The following is a 17408-nucleotide window of genomic DNA, read 5'->3' on the forward strand; positions in this document are numbered from 1 at the left end:
CTGTGAAAATTATTAAAAAACGTCTGCTTGAGCTCGTCTCAGGTTCCCTCCAGCTGCGAAACTATTCTGAGGAGACTGTTCTGTTAGCAACATGTGCAATCATTTTAATTAATTCTTCTTTAAGTTCCTGAATAAATGCCTGAATACAGCTGTGAGCATCATACACATTATGTCCTTGACAGATTTAAGAACACATTAAGATTACAGTGAGGCAAGCTACTTCTTACAACAGATAAGACTCGATATAAGACAGGCAGCATTTTGATGTACGGAAATTGCTTTTATGATATAGAATAACTAAATTAGAGCGTTCTTTAGATGAAACAGGAATGCAATGCTCTATGTCTTGTGGGCTCTCGTGTCACGGTGCAAAAGAGTGGAGTACAGTTGAACTTACACATTTCTATTTTGTCGCATTTTGTCTCATTTTCCCTCCAATCTCGTTACCAGGCATCACCACTGTGCTGACCATGACCACGCTGAGTACTATTGCCAGGAAATCCCTTCCAAAAGTGTCCTATGTGACCGCCATGGACCTGTTTGTGTCCGTCTGCTTCATCTTCGTCTTTGCCGCGCTTATAGAGTACGGCACACTGCACTACTTTGTCAGCAACAGGAAGCCGAGTGCCAAAAAGGACAAGAAGAAGAAAAACCCGGTGAGCGTCTTTCGAAAACTAACTGAAGTGAACGTTTTCTATGCATATAATTTCCTTAAGGTTCAGTTTTCGACCGTGCTCAGTTTAGCAAACATCACTGTCATTTATGTGATTTATCTTTATGTAATGTCTTTACAGTGTTTACAGTATCCTTTATCCAGGAGAAAGGTCAAGTTCTCCCCACGCGCTCTCTCTCCCTCCCCCACTGCATTACAGTACCGGGATAAGCCGTGGAAAAAAAGCTATACACTGCTTAGTATCCCTAAGGGAGCATCTTCCCAGGGGCCACCACATCAAATTACTCAATGAGCGAGGCGTGCAGCTTGAACCTTTTCCTAATCCACCACACATCTGTTACAGTTGTAATTTAGACCTGTGTCACATGACAGGAGAGTTGTGCCTCATGTGAGCCTTAAATCCCTCAAGAGATCATGGCAGCTCGGTTGAAGGACCGTGAACCCTCAACAAAATATACTATATGAGCACTTATGAGGCAGAGTATGTTTACCCTTGAAGGAAAGACTAGGGCTTCTTCCTCATCAGCTACAGCTGGTTTATGGTTCTAGAAATGAAGAGACTGAATGACAATTAGCTCAAATCTACCACTTAAAGTCTACGTATGAGAAGACGTTTGTGTTTTATGCTATGCAATGTGTTTTTTTAGGGGTTGTATGTAGCCAGATGAAATCTATCTTTGCAGTTATGGCTGTTTTTTTGAGAGGGAATTGAACTTGAAAGATATTAAATCTTAAAGCTCTAAGCATAGTGTGCTTGGGTGAACCGGAGTATCGAACTGGAACTTGGGGGGGAAAGTGGGGCGCTCTAGTTTCAACCGCTGTAACTAAGGTTTTGCACATGGTCTCGTGGGCAAATGAATGACTAATAAAGTGGAAGGTGCAATGCCAGTTTGCCATCTCAGAGGGACTTTTCTAGGTTCTGCGTGACCTGCCAAGATGCTCGAATGAGGAAGTATGCAAGAGGAGGTCTTTGACCAAACTTCTTTTGATGCTCATGAATTCTTAAAAATATGGAAATAATAGGAAATATAATTAAAGAACCTGAAAAGTTTATTTTACCATTTGTAAGCTGTTTTGGTCGCATGGGATTTAAGTCTTCTTAACATTTTGAGGGGTTTAAACTTATCAGATTTCCTCCTGTCAGTTTATCAGCTTATTTTTTCATTTATATACACAATATTTGTGAGATTTCACGTACTGGAACTGACAAGGATGCTCGATGAAGTGTAAGACAAATGTTTCCAACTTCATGTGAAGATGTACTGCTGTCACACTCACAGGGAGTATCTGAATTTATGAAATGTGTTTATTTAATCCCCGTAGTTTTGCAATATGTATGCACTGTAATATTTATCCTAAGGTGATGCTGCCATAAGAAGCATGTGAGATACATATATCCCACCATGCATCTCCCCCGTGTCTGTTTGTAACATGTACGTCTCTCTACAGTATATTTCTTCTCTTTCCATTTTGAGTTAGACAGTACAGTGCTTGTAAGTTTCACACGTTATCTCGTGTTTCTGTTTCTTTCTTCCTTTTATTGATGTCTTTTGTTCTCTGTTTACATGTATTCTTTGTTTTTTTGGTACTCTCTTTCAATTCCACATATTCTTTGTTTCCTGTCTGGACAAAAGCTCCTCCGGCTCTTTTCCTCAAAGGTATATTGCCTGTGTCTGACTGCATGTGTCTGATGCATTTTGGCTCTTTGAGCCCCCAGCACCTCACTGCTTTTCTGTCTGTTCTACAGCAGATACGCCTCTCTCTATTCCCTGTTTATCTACCTGCATTCTTACTGTACTCCTCATAAGTTACTAAATAGGTATCACAGATAACATTAAAAAGGGGCACTCTGCAGTGCACAGTGCGGAGGCAGCCAGCCAGACGTACTTATGCAGTTTTTAAAATTCAAATAAGCATCCCACACATCCCGTGTCCAGAGGAATGTAATAGTCCAGGCCCAGTGTGGACTCATTCTGGCTCCCTCTGTCCTGTTTCACTCTTTGTTGTTGTTGTAACCGCAGTGAACTAGCAGCTGCTGCAATAGCTTCCTCTTCTTTCCCTACTCCTGCCAGTAAATCTATACCTGTGTGTTTGTTGGGCTTCTCAACCTGACGCTTCCTACAGAGTCAGCAGAGCCTTAACAGACTGAAATAGACAACCCCTGCACTGTGTTAAGTCTAATTAGAGTTGGAGGTCCATTCAGAAGATTAACACGTGCTAATCTTTAAACACCCAAAAAGCATCCAGGGTGGGTGGGAGCAAGCAAAGGTCTAAATTTAACCCAACACACAAGTCAAGACAAGATAATCTGCTTTTGCCACACAGAGGCCCACAATATTTATTTTTTCACACTCAGTATTTTTACTAAGAGGGATATTTTTCAGGCCAGTTCATTTAGATTCACAGGCTACTCATCAGTATAAATGTGCAGCTGAAAAATCCACCTGCAGTATTTAAACACGACCAGCAAACATTCCACTTTAGCCAGATGACCATGGGATCCTCCAGCAGTGATCCAGAATGCTTCCACCTGTAATCTTCTCTGTGAGGTTGTCTACTTTCAGCCAGTTAAAGTTGCCAGTGCCACTGTGTTGTATCTTTGTTGTTTTCTTTGGTTTTTGTTTTTTGTTCTTTTGTTTTTTGCTAACACCAACTCAGCACAGCCCAGCTTGACCAGGCCATGCGGCAGGATGCTGTTAATGCTCCTTCTGCTTGAGCTTCCACTGCGCTTCCTCCAGTGCAACCAATCCCCTTTGAGAACTGAGTCATAACCTGTTCCGCTAATCCCCTCCTTAACTCAACATACCGTCCGTCAAATGAGGACAAAATTGCTGAAACTAACCCGTATGTTGCTTTCTCTGTGGTTATGTATGGTTTTCAAAGGGACCGCAGGTTTGTGCACTAGTGCTGGGCAAGATGAGAAGTTGTAGGGAATGAACAGATCAATCAAGTTTAAGTATTTTAAGCTTGTTTGAGGATGCATGCTTACGGCAGATATTGTTTTGTCCAAACTAAAACTGCAACGACCTATTTTATTTGCAGCAAGCATGCCTGTTGTAGATACATAAAAATGGGGCAAAAACATTCATGTGGCAAGAGGGAAAAAAAAGTATTTGCTGGTTTGTGATTTTTGTTGCAAATAAACGCTGATTAATATTAACATGTATCTCATACTCTCACAACACAGAGCATAAATCAACGCTGCAGAACATACTTGGTCCTAGTGCAGTCGTTTCTGGATTATTGTTCCTGTGTTAGAAAGACAACTCATAAAGAACAGCCTATAAATGACAGCTACTGGCACTTTTGTGGTGATGTGAAATTGTTAGAAGCTGAACTTTGGAGTGTGCTCGACTCACTGCGTCTTTTTTTAATGATGAGCCCGACACCCTAGTTTATCAGCAAGGTCAAGGAACCTTCCATTTCTGCCAAAGGGGGGGGAAAGCATTTAATCTGCCAAACAGCCAGAATTCCAATTTGTGCAAAGGTGGCATGGTGTTTCAAGATAAAAGCTGATGAAAACAGTCTGTTTGAATACTAATTGTCTCCCTTCAGAATGACAGGGCCGCAGACTCACTGATGTCACTGTCCTATTTTAGGAATCTTCACAAATGAAAGGCATGTGCCCTCCAGTGGTGAGCACAGTTTGAAAAGAAGATTTATTTTAACCTGTTTAGTGACAGAGAGAGTGGGCTGGAGAAATATTGAGCCGTGTGCTGCACATCTGCCAACACATGCTCCTCCCTAAGCTTAGCTTTATGATGCACAGTAAGCCAGTTACAACATATCTTAGAACTGTATTTCAGAAAAAAATGCTTGCAACATCCATGAAGGGCCAAATTGTGACATTTTGTAGAGTCACTGGGAATTCAGCTGTGGTTAGAATAAATGATGCATATCCATCTGCATATAATTCCAAAAATCAATGAAGCTGATGAGGTCAAACAACAAATATATTGTCTTTGCACTGCCTTTTGAGTTTCTGTCAACAAGGATTAGCAAGTTATCACATTCCGTTTTCTATATGTTTTGCACAGCATCGCACCTTTTTTTGGAAAAAGAAGATGTGAAATCAGATTTTACTCAGCGTCACAAATTTATAGGAGTCGGGGGAATCAGTGGCACAATCAGAATTGAAAATAGAGGGGCATTGCCCAGCACTAGCTTAACTTAGCTGCTAAATAAAGCAATATGGACTGCTGCATTATGAGTATTATGATTTCCTCAGCTGCCAGATATACCCCAGCCCAAAGGTGTAATTTGCATCATGGGTTCCACAGGGACCAACCCTTTGTCACTGTAAGCCTCACTAATTACAACCACAGGTGGCAGATATATGTTGATATGTATTTTTGTGACATTAAAAGGGTCCATTGGACAGTTAAAGGTGCAAATTACATTTTACTGACTAATGACAGAAAATGGCGGCTCAAATTAGGTCCCCCGTCACTTCAGTGAGGTCTTGATTATGGCGCTCTGAGACTCCGGTGGCTGACTGTGTCATTTTGTCCTGTTAAAAGCAGACACCCACGGTGGACATCCGTCCACGCTCGGCCACTGCCATTCAGATGAACAACGCCACGCACATGCAGGAGCGAGACGAGGAGTACGGTTATGAGTGTCTGGACGGGAAGGACTGCACCAGCTTCTTCTGCTGTTTCGAAGACTGCCGCTCCGGAGCCTGGCGGCACGGCAGGTTGCACATCCGCATCGCCAAGATAGACTCGTATGCACGCATCTTCTTCCCCACTGCATTTGGTCTCTTCAACCTGGTCTACTGGGTCTCCTATCTCTATCTCTAGGCCTGGGTGTGCGTCCGGCCTTGTCATACAGTTCATTACATCCTACATATGCTCTGTGCCAGCAAGGGACATTTTGAAGGAGGGGACCCACTGAAATACCCATTAATTTGATTTAAAGCACTTGCTTTAATTCCCTAGTTTTAATCTCTTTGAACTTTACTCATTTCATTTGATAATTTTGACAGACACTGCAAATGTTGTAGCATTACATCTAAATGGAATGAGGAGGTTCGTAGACGTGTTGTGAAAACGTTGGTTGTGTGAGCAATTACAGTAACCAGAGTCTTAGTTTCATTTTTGTTTTCATGGGTTCATTCTGGACTTTTTATTTGGAATTTCCTGTTAATTTCTTCTCAATTGGGTTTTTATGTCAACAAATACATTCCTTCCGCATTTAAAGAGTTGAAATAAATAGCAATTCAGATCACCGCAAACATCTATTAGAAAAGGCTAAATGACATGAACGGTCTTATTTACTTTCACTCGTTCTTTTCACTTAAGACACTACCACACAAAATCTGAAGCACTTTAATAATGCTATGTTAGACAGTGACATCCAAATTCATTTTAATGATGCTGATTTATTTTTAAGTTATTTAGCTTAAGTGTGGGCACAGTTATACGTTGCATTTTCTATGTGTGGTCGGAGAAAGAGGATGCTGTTTATGGAAAATGCTCAACTGTACAGACACTGTATATATTTTACTATTACATAGTGGTTTACATTTATTGCATGCACCTTTCAGGCCAAAAATCCACATGTTTTATGGTCTTCTATTGTTGGCTATGGAAACTAAAAAAAAATGAGCACTGTTGATTATGATTCAGGCTTTAATTATCCCTTTTTTTCTAGGAAAATTGGAAAAAAAATAAATGACAAAAAATGTGCCCAGCTTATCCTTTTAAGTTGAGAATTTGTCTTTACATTGCAGGTGGGAGGATCAGCCCAGGATTTCAGGCCAGACAACTGGTTTCATCTCGTTCCTCGCAGCCATTAGCTTACTGTATAGACAACACTGACCTCTCATCCTCGCTTCCATTTGCCGTTAAAAGCGAGTATTTACATAATGACACGCTGCTGGTGTTTGTTTTTTTTTTTTTTTTTTGGTTATGCAAGTTTTCCAGAGAAACTGGACTAGAAACAAGTGAGGTTTTCTTCTGCAACTCATCATTTCTTTTTTTTTTTTTGCCCTTCACATTTACAGAATAACTGCAACTGTGTTTTGCCTTCAAATAGAGGAATTCAAACCGATCTACACTTTAATGCAAATGTCAGTACAGACAGTTGTAGGGTATTTTGAAGTCCCTGCGGTAGAACCGGGGTCTTTCTGTCGTTCTCCTAAGATGAGCAAAAAAAACAATGAAAAACCAAACGAGCAAAAAAAAAAAAAAATTGATAATAAATGAATTTAAGCGCTTCAGTCAAGTAAAACAGCATCCGCATTTGTGTCGCGAACAGATGTGCAAGCCTTATTATCAAGCATCCAGCATCCCTGCCTCTTTGACAAGAAACGCATTGAGAATGTAAATCATCACACGCTGAGCAAATTGAATCGCTGTCCGGGCGGAATTTCATTCATTTGTTTATTTTAGATTTTCAATCTATGTTATTCATTCATATTTGCTTTGAATGCGCGGAAGCATCTAAATTGTAAATGTCATGTATGATAATATGACCCACATGAGTTACAGCCCGTTACAGATCAATTTTGATAGACACCAGTATGCAACAAGTGGAGACAGTGCTTCAGTATGATTTGTAAACTCACAAGGAATAGGTGTAAATCACATTGTCTATGTACATAAATTATAAAGGGAATAAAACACTTGTCAAGCCCTTGGGATTTTGTAAAAGGGTATATATTTTGTAATTTCAGCATTGTTACAGTATATCATCATACAGTATATTAGACTTATTGTATTATGCTGGACTGACCATGTAGAATACTTGGGGGGATAATGGGGTATTTATTTATTTATTCATTGATGGTATTTATTTATTTATTTATTTTATTGAAAGAAATTGTACTTTAAGTCCATATAGCCCCTGAAAAGAACCACAGAATGCTGTCATTTATATCAAAGAGACATTTTTGTTGACGTGTCAATGGAGCTTGAGCTTATTTATCTTGTGTTTTCTATGTTGTGATCGATGTACACTACTTTCACAAAGGCCTGTCAAACTGTTACATCTGTTGAATTAGTGAGTTGCAACATTACCTGTTGTGCAGCTTCTGAGTAGTAGACTTGAATATTTTCAGGGGGGGAAAAGCAAAAAAAAAAACCACACACATACACAAAAAAAAAGAAAAAAAAAAACAGTTCCCAAACCACCAGAAGAAGAACATTTGCTTGTCTAGATGACTACTAATGATTTCCACTTTTTCCACCACCATGTTTTCATTGGTCTTGATATTTGCCACCATTAATAAAGCATCAGGTATGACACTGACATTATGCATTCACCAGATTCTTTCCCCTTTGTATCTAACGGTGGTCCTGTTGTGTTCCGAAGCTGCTGCTTAGTAGTCTCAACCTGTCCTCAGTGTGCACATACTCTATCTCTCACATCTTTAGGGACGTAAGTGTGTCGGTAGTGACGTAGACTGGTCCTCATCAGTGTTCAGTAGTTTACAGAGAAGAGTGATTCCATCTTAAAAAGTGCCAAACAGACACACATGCAATAGAGAATATAGGACTATAATATCATTTGTGAATCCACATGTGGAAGACAAAAGTGACGCTAAAAGTGTGTGTTTTCTGGAAAGAAATGCTGTACAATGAACGTTGGGCATGCCAATGCCAATGCCAACGTTTTGTTTGTTTGTTTGTTTGTTTGTTTGTTTTTTTATATATAGTACAGAACCAAAAGCACGTAGAACAGACCAATAAAAATCAGCTCAATGAAAAGAAATAATTGCATCAGGATAAACTGGAAGACACTTCTGATTCAGCCTGTATCTGACTTTATTTCCAAACCCATCTCGCTGATAACCGAGCATGTCTTGTGTTTGAACAGTAGTGCAGAAAACAAACATTATGCTATTTTTTTTCCATGCTGGTAGAAGCTTGTTTATTCTATTTTTTTGTGCACTCTACTGTAAATGCAGAGATATCACGGCGTATGGGAGATACTGAAGTGTGTTTATACTCAGTAGTGTGCATGTTGAAGCTGTTTTCTGTCAAACAGGGATGTTTTGAAGAATTGGGACTAATTCAAGCATTGTGTCATCTGGTCTCAGTCCTTTGCCTGCATTGACATGGACTTTTATTACACTGTACTTATTTTTGACAAAGTGATTTTATTTATTTTGGGACCCACAAATGAAACATATACGTGAACAGCACATGTAGATATTTTCTATTGTTATGTATTTTGTCAAACTGCAGAAAACAAAATAATACGCACTGGAATTACAGAACTCCGTAAAAAGTATCCAAGAACAAAATAAATTTCATATGATCCTCATACATACAGTATGTTAGTTGTTTGCCATTTATGTATATTTGAGTATTGTATAAAAGGGGCACTGATCAATTCTGTTAGGGTCTGCATAATATGCTATACATGTACTGGAAAAAATCCTTTTCATAAGGGAATTGCACATAGCTGTGGAATTTTACAATAAAATGATTGCATTTATCAGTGTGCATAGGTTCATCATTATCATTTATTACTTGCAGTATTGCTAGTAGTTGTGTAAATATATGTGCCATCATGCACAGACAAGGTGGAGCTACTTTTAGCTATTTTACTGAAAGGACAGAAGATAACGAATGAGATATGAAAGAGGAACAGTTCTAAACACATTTGTGGACTACCACCTTTGTCTTTTTGTTTGTTTTTCTTTTTGTGAAATATTGGATAATTTCTGGGTCTAAAACAGTTATTTAAATGAAACCATGTGAGGACTTTAGACGGGAAATGTCTCTTTGGTGGAGCAGCTAACAACTTTTACGTATCTTTGTGTTTTTTGTCAGGGGTCAGTCACCCGCCAAAAAGAAACACTGCAAAGTGTTTTATAAGCTTATCTGTGTTTGATTATACAGACTGAATTTGTGCAGTAGAGCTGTCAAATAAACGTAGTGGAGCAATAAGTACGATATCTCCAAAGAATGGAATTAATCAAATAATGTACAAGTACCTCGAAATTGTATTTCATTTAATTACAGTGCTTGGGTAAATGTACTTATCTCCTCTCCACCACCTTTTCTGACAACTTGTCAGGAGCTCAGATTGCTCAGCGGCATTCATCTCCTGCACAATTAGACTCAAAACAGAAGAGTTTGTCAGGAAGGACCTGCTGATGGTGAAGCACTGTGTGACTACAAATTTCAGCTAATGGAAAAAATATGTGTCAGACACTCAAAATTTAGGCAATTCCAGAGTTCAAGCCTTAGACTGAGGTTGATGATAATAACCTGTCAAGAGCAGAGCACTGCAGTGTGCGAGTATGATGAAAAGGAGAGGTTGATAGTTTTAATAGAAGATGTCACATACTTGGAGCATAGAAACAATGATTTTGGAGCTACATCATGCACAAAAAATGTAGAAATAAATAGAAAAGTACAGTAATGGTTGAAATCCTAAAGGCAAGCAACTACTGATATACTTAAAAAAAATCCTCACTTTTCAATCAATCTACATTACTTGACATTGCTATGAATTCCTGTCAGGCAGATTTATGTTAGACTAAACAGTCAAAGTGGATTAGTTCTTGCTGTGAGTAGACAAGTGGTGAGTGATACCTGGGTTTACCCTCCACTCCAGCCAGAGCAGTTCATACTGATCCAGGTAAGTCAGAGAATTTGTCACACAAAACATAAAATCTGTGGGAGTCCTGGAGTGGACACTACATGGCCACTTTCAAACTTCAGATTTTAATTACTCTCAGGCGATGAGTGGTTTAACAAGCTGTAATTCAAGTCGACTGAAAAAATGCATTTATCCAATTTCAGTGTCAAGGGGTCACTTTAATTACATGTTTAAAATTTACTTTCTGAGACATTTAATAGCTTCTTGATTTTAATATGTGCGTCTTGTCCAGGAAGGATGGATAGAAATCATGTTTATTTCCACTTGTGGAAGCAAAACACATATAAAAAGTCCCGTCCTGCTGTGCCTGTCACTCATCTGGATGTACGAGGTGCCCAGCATCCCTACAGCCACCGCAAGTATGGAAGAAGCAGAGGGTGGCTGTTATATTTGTTGGAACGCACATGTATTTCACCTATGGTGTAATAATGAGACTCACGTTTGTACTTTGATTGTCAACTTTTAAAGCTTGATTGTAAACCACAAATAAACAAGGGTCATTTTAGTACAAGCTGCCTTTCAGGACATAGCTAAGGACATTAGTTTAGGCATGACATAACTCTACCAAAAAGCATATTTTCATTTAATAGGACAGTTTTCATACAGGAATAGCACAGCCTGTTCCAGTCTTGCCCAGTGACTCTCTTCCTTCCAGGAAAGTGCACTCGAAACAGAGCAGCAGTTGGCTGATGGACCCTTGTGCTGGCACCTCTCCCTCCACTGGGCAGGGTGGCAGCTGCAAAGGACAGCCAGTGAATCCCTCTGATTATTACACAACCGTCTGCAATGTACCACAGCACCGTGCCGTCAGAGCTGGCCCTTTCATCAGCTGAGGTACAAGCTCTTCAGCGAGTGCAGAGCTGGGAGTGCGGGGAGCCCTGCATGAATAATGCAGTCTGCACATGGCTCACTTTTTAGGACTTCACCCGCTTGCTTTCATCACTGTGTGCAATGAGATACCCAGAATATGAATATACTGACACCTCGTCATGAATATACTGCCTCCAAGTCGGTACATTCAGTAGTGATGTGGTCTACAGATGGTGGACAGCTATCAGTAAACTCGAGATGGGGACTGATTTTTTAATTGTTATTTTATCTAAAATGAAGGCAACATACTGCAGCCAGCTTAATGTTCTTTACATCTATCATGAAAAGACCAGAAGAAACAATGAATTGATCCGGCTAACAAGTATTAGCTGTACATCCAAAGCCTGCTATGGCTTAATCTTCTCATTAAATGACCAAAAACTATTAAAACCACATCAGTTTGCAACACAGTTACATTGGGTAACATGTTGCATTACAATGAAGATGACCACTGCAGTTTATTCCAAGTCAACTCCACATACACCAACCTGCTGCCATAAATGCTCACTAGCACACAAATCGAAGTAACTAATGCTGATGTTTGCCCAAAACAAACAATGGGGTGTGCAAGTCAGCAATGCCAGAAATGAGAGCAGTGCATGGTTGCAGTGGAGCAGTCGAGGGTGCAAATCAAAAGGAAGTGATGCAAGGTGGATGTCAGTCATTGGAAGAGAGAGAAAGAGTGAACACATGGGACAGCTGCATCAGCTGACGACCCTCCCATGTCAGCCAATTGCCTGTCAAGGTTAGATAGATAGATTCCTTATTGTCTGCTTCCAAGGAAATTTATGACCATAGTCTGGACAGAGCCTCACATAAATACACATATTATACCTCACAACATAACTACATGAAAGACATGAAATAGATCCACATTTATACTCACATACCCATAAACACAGCGTCTACACATGGCAGTTATGGTGTGTTTTGTTGAGTGATGCTACAGCAGAGGGGACAAAATTCCTGCCAGAGCGTGGTTGTTTCCAGGCCAGGGATCTGGATCTAGACCCGGTTGGGAGCAGTGTGAAGAATGGGCTGAGGGGGTGCCTGGGGTCATGTGCTATGATGTGTGCTCTGCATGTAAGGGCTTTGCTGTTGAAGTCCCAATTATCCTTTTGTAGAGCAGCAAAAGATGCACTCAAAGAAAATGCTTTCAGTCTTTGTTTGTAGCATATGTGGATGTCAGGTTTGCCAAGATAGCCTCCTAAACAGTGGAAGGGGTGTCAAAGGACATAAATACCAAGTAAGGGTGACCTGTTTCCCTGCAGTGGATATACAGGAGGCTCTGTGAGGAGATGATAGAGGCATTTCAGTTACATGACGAAACACAGACTGACTCAAGAGGCATACAGCAAATTGTAAGGGGAGTTAAGGGAATTAAAGGGACAAATATAGTTCAGTGGACCAACTGTCAGCATTAATATGGTGCAGCTTTGCATTTCGCATTTGCAATTGAAAAATGTGCAGCTTTTTTAATATAAATACTTCAAAGTGAACTACAAAATCTCAAGACTCGTTGCCATCGATTCATCCACACCTATCAAACGAACAACAGCCACTAAGAAATTTGATGTCTGTCATGCTTATGATAGCGACCTCTTCTCACAAGTTTAAAAAGTCAGGATACTAAAGATACCACCCCGCTACATCAATATACCACAGACTTCATTAGAGATGACATTTAATGACTTGCTCAATCAATGATGCACGTTGTAAAATGTCAGCCATAAAATAATTTGACCTTTCACATTAATTTAGACTGTGCCCCCTGTGTTAGCACAGAGGGCTGACGGGACTGACCACCAGTGTCCATGTGTGTGATTTTAAAGCTGCATGCTGATTTTTTTCTGATGTTTCCGCCTCTGTCTGGGACATGTATTTAGTTGTGCGTGCGTGTTTCGGCCTGGTTTTCCGCACCCCTCATTAACAGCTCAAATGTAATCTGCTTTGGCTCAGTAACAGTGTGCGCAGGGTAACGGAGAGTTGGTTGCGTAACTTCTTCCTTTAGCCAAGACACTCTGTATAAACAGGGATTAATTACCAGGGCTTACTGTCAAGATACTCCAATCCACAATCATCTGAAGCAGATGAGGAATAGGATCCTAAATGCATGAGGACGACTGAGTACGCATTTGCACAGACACACACACACACACACACGTATCAATTCTTGTCATTTCTCACACCAGTGAAAGCAATAAATGGTTAATTGTATTTGTTTATTTCTGAAGTCCCGTGTGTAAAAGTCGCTCACTGAACAAATGAAACTTAACCAACCATTGTCCCTCTGTCAAGCCCCACATCTCATAATAGCGTTAAATATCTCCAACTTCAAAAGGCCAAAAGGGACAAATTGGGAGATTGAGGGTGAGTCAAAGACAACTAAGAACTTTCACTTTGGTAATTAGCAGAGACTTTAATGCCTGTAGAGACCTCTGACATTCATGCTTTTTTAAATTCCCACCCAGCTTTACTCTTTACAGCTGCAACTGCCTGCGGTCCGCACATATTCAGATGGGATATTTTACAGTGATCCAAAAGACAGTTATTATTTTTCTTATTTTGAAAGTCATCTTGAATCATGTCTCCTATAAATATACTTGCAATATATGCAACTATTTTGGTCAATAAACATGTGATTCAGGTAAAGTTAAAGCCTCAATCCATAACTTTCTGCCCACTTGAACAATAGCAAGATGTGATTAACCAACCGGGAGTTTACTGCTGAAGTGAGGCTGCATTGACACCGTCAATAAGGCATATGAATGATAAATATTAAATATTTGAGTGTCTGCAGATCCTAAACCATTTGGTTAAGGTCTGATAAAGACAGAGGTTATAGCTAAATGAAGAAAGTAACGATGGTGCTACAAGTCTCTGAAGCTCATGTTTACAGTCCAACCACCATGTCAAAGCAATATGGACATATTGTAACACTGATGCATCTTTCTGTACATTGTTGCATTTATTTTTCATTGCTTGTAATTTATTGTGCGGCTATCCTGCACTTTCTTTCATGTGCTGCACTGTCATTTATAAATTGTACCTCCCTTTGTTCTACATTTACCTTTTTTTCAAGCATTTCAAGCTACCTCTCCAACCAGCCTCACATTCTGCTGAACCACATGCACTGAACATAAATCACTAATGCAGAATAGTTAAACAGGAGACAGGGTTATGTGATCATAGGTGTGAAAATCACGTGAGAAAAACCCTGAGGTTTTCTGAAGCTTTGCTTTGTGCTTCCAGTGATCTTACCAGTTCCTGAACTACTGCATACCAAATTTGGTGAAGTGGGAGGTGGGAGGAGCTCCTGTGGAGCTGCGAGCAAGGGGCAACTACTATGACAGACTGTGATAGGCTGAGAAAGCTGCAGTCAAGCAATAAAGCCCCAAAACATAGTGTAAATGCCATCTAGGTGTTCTGAGTTCAGAGAATCCCTGTTGTGTTTTCAGGTTTGAAAAGCCCTTTATTTTTAGCTGTTAATTGAGCCTCTGGTAACACAGAGTAAAGAAAAACAAGCCGTACTGGCAGCACTTGTACCTTTAAATGCCACTGAAATTATCTAAAGTGTGCAGAGTGCTGATGTTTTGTCAAAAGTGCATTACAAATGTTACGCACTTGAGAGTAAGAATACTATTGGACCTCTTTTTCACTATTTCTTGAGCACAAATCTGAAAAACAGTAGAGAAAATACCCTTGTTTTCAATGCAAGAGCAAACATCTCACACAGCATGACAACCTTGCAATGTCTTTTTGTAGACAGGGTACATTGACCAGGAAGTGAAAGCACCATAAAGCACAGGCTTTATTGGGAACTTAAGTTCAATGACCCCTGACGCTTTGAGCTGCACGCTCCAGGCTTCCCATGGTCCTTCAGTAAAATTACTCATTGCTTTTATTCTGACCTGCCTGAAGCTTTGGAAATGTGTTTAAGGTTCAAGTTTGATTCACAGATCAATGTTGGTTTAGACGTTTTTAATACTAAGAATACTACAAAACATAAGTCCTGGGATAAAATGTAAGCTTAGCTAAACGTATGTTGTTTCCTTTTATACTGATGTTGGTGTCTATTTCATGTGGAAAAAAAAAAAAAAAAATGCTTTTACATGTTACTACACTGGACTTCACATAAATGTTTGTACAACATCAATTAAATGTAAATTTAAACACAGAAATACGAAATGTTACTGGTGCGTCTTCTACTATTAAAATATTATAAAAGTGCATGTAGAAAGACAAGTCATGTGTTCTCTTTAGTCCAGAAATGGCATCAGCAAGTGTCTAATGTTGAAGCAGAACATTTACACTTTAGGCGCTGGTGAAAAACACCCAACAGCTGAATCACAAGGTCATGGCTCAGGCGATACACCAGTAGCACTTAGCCAAATGCGACCAGCTCTCTCATAGCAAATACAACAGGTTCAGCAGAATTTACATCTGCTTACCGCAAACCTGTTCGACTCTTTTACAGAGACGCACAGAGAGAGGCTGGGATAAAAACGAGAGGACAAATCAGGAGAACGCACGTGATGCTGTTACAATCACACAACATCAACAAATCTTATGGTGCAAAATCTTGCTATGCTGTGCTGCTTGGTGTATGAATCATCTACTCTGCACCCAGACTGCAATAATACCTTACTGGTTTGTTCATTTTACATTCTTTAGTGATTAACATTATTATTCAGTCATATATTCGAGCACTACTGAGTATGCGCACACACGTGAGTATCAATTTTTGTCATTTCTCACTTCTTGTGTTTGTGTGCTGAGGAGCCAGAATAGTGGAAAACTTTGGATGGGTTGTCGGGTTGAGCTTGACACCCTGCAGGCAGCAACAGAGGTGAGAACAAGGACTGTACTGCATCCTGTGCAGAAATGTGCCCATCTCCCACACCCACTAATGTTATCACCTTCATTGTTCTGCTCATCCTGCCAAGGTGCAACTTTCAGCATCACACTTTCGCCAGCAGCAATAAGACCGTACCACAGCACTTCCCAAACAGCCACGGTTGGAAAGCGAGCAATGTGCAGCGTATAGAAACTGCTTTGCATCAGATCTTTCTTCAGCACATGTGGCTCAGTTTTGTTCTGTGTATAGAGTACTGGTGCAAAATGTAAACTTTTTAGGAAGTGAGATCAAAAAACCTTCCCCATAGCATCCATCTACCGCTCTATGTATAATCTCTCTATCCATTCCATTTTGTATTCTACTTTCCTCGGCTGGATCCTGTTGCTATTTGCTGATGCAGCTGAGCTGGTTCCCCCTCAGGGACCATTAAAGATTCATCATATCTGAAGTATGAGGTGGGGTTGAAGTTGTTAAGTTGTTACTTGGGCTGAAGTCTTCACCATTTCACATACAGCATAAAATAAGGTTGTTTAAGGTCTCAGCTCTGTCAAGGAAGCCTCAGGTCTCGCTCTCGACGCAGGAAAGCACTGGGGAGCAGGAGGCAGGGAAACATGCATATTATTTCAGATTATACTGTAGCACATATGGTTGACTGGCTTTGACCAACTTCAAATGGGATTTCACGGTATTCATACATGTTTATTTATATCACAGCTATAGGAGCTCGGTGGCAGGTGCAGGTTGGCTTGGATTTCTTACATTCAGTCGATTTATGTTCTCACAACGAAATACAATTTCATGATAAAGGCTGACCAGTTTGAGGAAGATATGCAAATATGGTTTTTCTGGCCAGTTGCTGTTTAAATTGTGATTAATGCCTCAGTTAACACCAGCATTGGTCGTATTTCTACATGAAAATAATCAGAAATAATGATACAGGCAAACCTCAATGTAGAGGCACTGTTTTAGGCAAACGACATTACCAATCAAATGCAAATTTAGTAAGATATTACTTTAAATGTCTACTTATTAAGGTATGATCATGACGTTTAAAGTAATGATAGCAACCACTGGACATGCCGTTGGTCTCGTTAGCTTAGCAGACTGACAGGATGAGAGGCCTCACAGAACCAAACAGCAGTCCGGAGCTTTTAAGGCTTAAAACAATATGACGTGCTTAATTCACCATCTGCCAGCTGTCAGTCATTTAATTTTACATTTACTACCGAGCCAGCTGGTGGCTAACTGTCTGAAAACAGCATGATGTGATCAGATAGATCATGTTCTACACAAACAATCAACACTGGTCATTTTGAATGGTCCACTATCTATGTTTTCAACTAATCAACATGATACAGAGTGGATGAGTGTCAATAGTAAAGACACCAT

At 40.0% G+C, this 17408-nt stretch overlaps 1 protein-coding gene across 4 annotated transcripts in view; it reads left to right on the top strand.

Moving 5' to 3' along the window:
- The window catches only part of gabrg2 (gamma-aminobutyric acid type A receptor subunit gamma2), a 52419-nt gene extending 43301 nt beyond the window's left edge, over positions 1–9118 (top strand). The window contains exons 8-10 of one of the 4 annotated variants that reach the window (XM_076750533.1): positions 451–656; positions 2308–2331; positions 5194–9118. In XM_076750533.1, coding sequence (XP_076606648.1) covers positions 451–656; positions 2308–2331; positions 5194–5475 — 512 coding nt within the window. In that variant the 3' untranslated portion in view covers positions 5476–9118. The remainder of the gene's footprint in view (positions 1–450; positions 657–2307; positions 2332–5193) is intronic. The other 3 variants (XM_076750534.1, XM_076750536.1, XM_076750535.1) reach the window with 3 other exon arrangements.
- The last annotated feature ends 8290 nt before the right edge of the window (positions 9119–17408 follow it).

Source organism: Chaetodon auriga, chromosome 15 (assembly GCF_051107435.1).
Source record: "Chaetodon auriga isolate fChaAug3 chromosome 15, fChaAug3.hap1, whole genome shotgun sequence".
NCBI lineage: Eukaryota > Metazoa > Chordata > Actinopteri > Chaetodontiformes > Chaetodontidae > Chaetodon > Chaetodon auriga.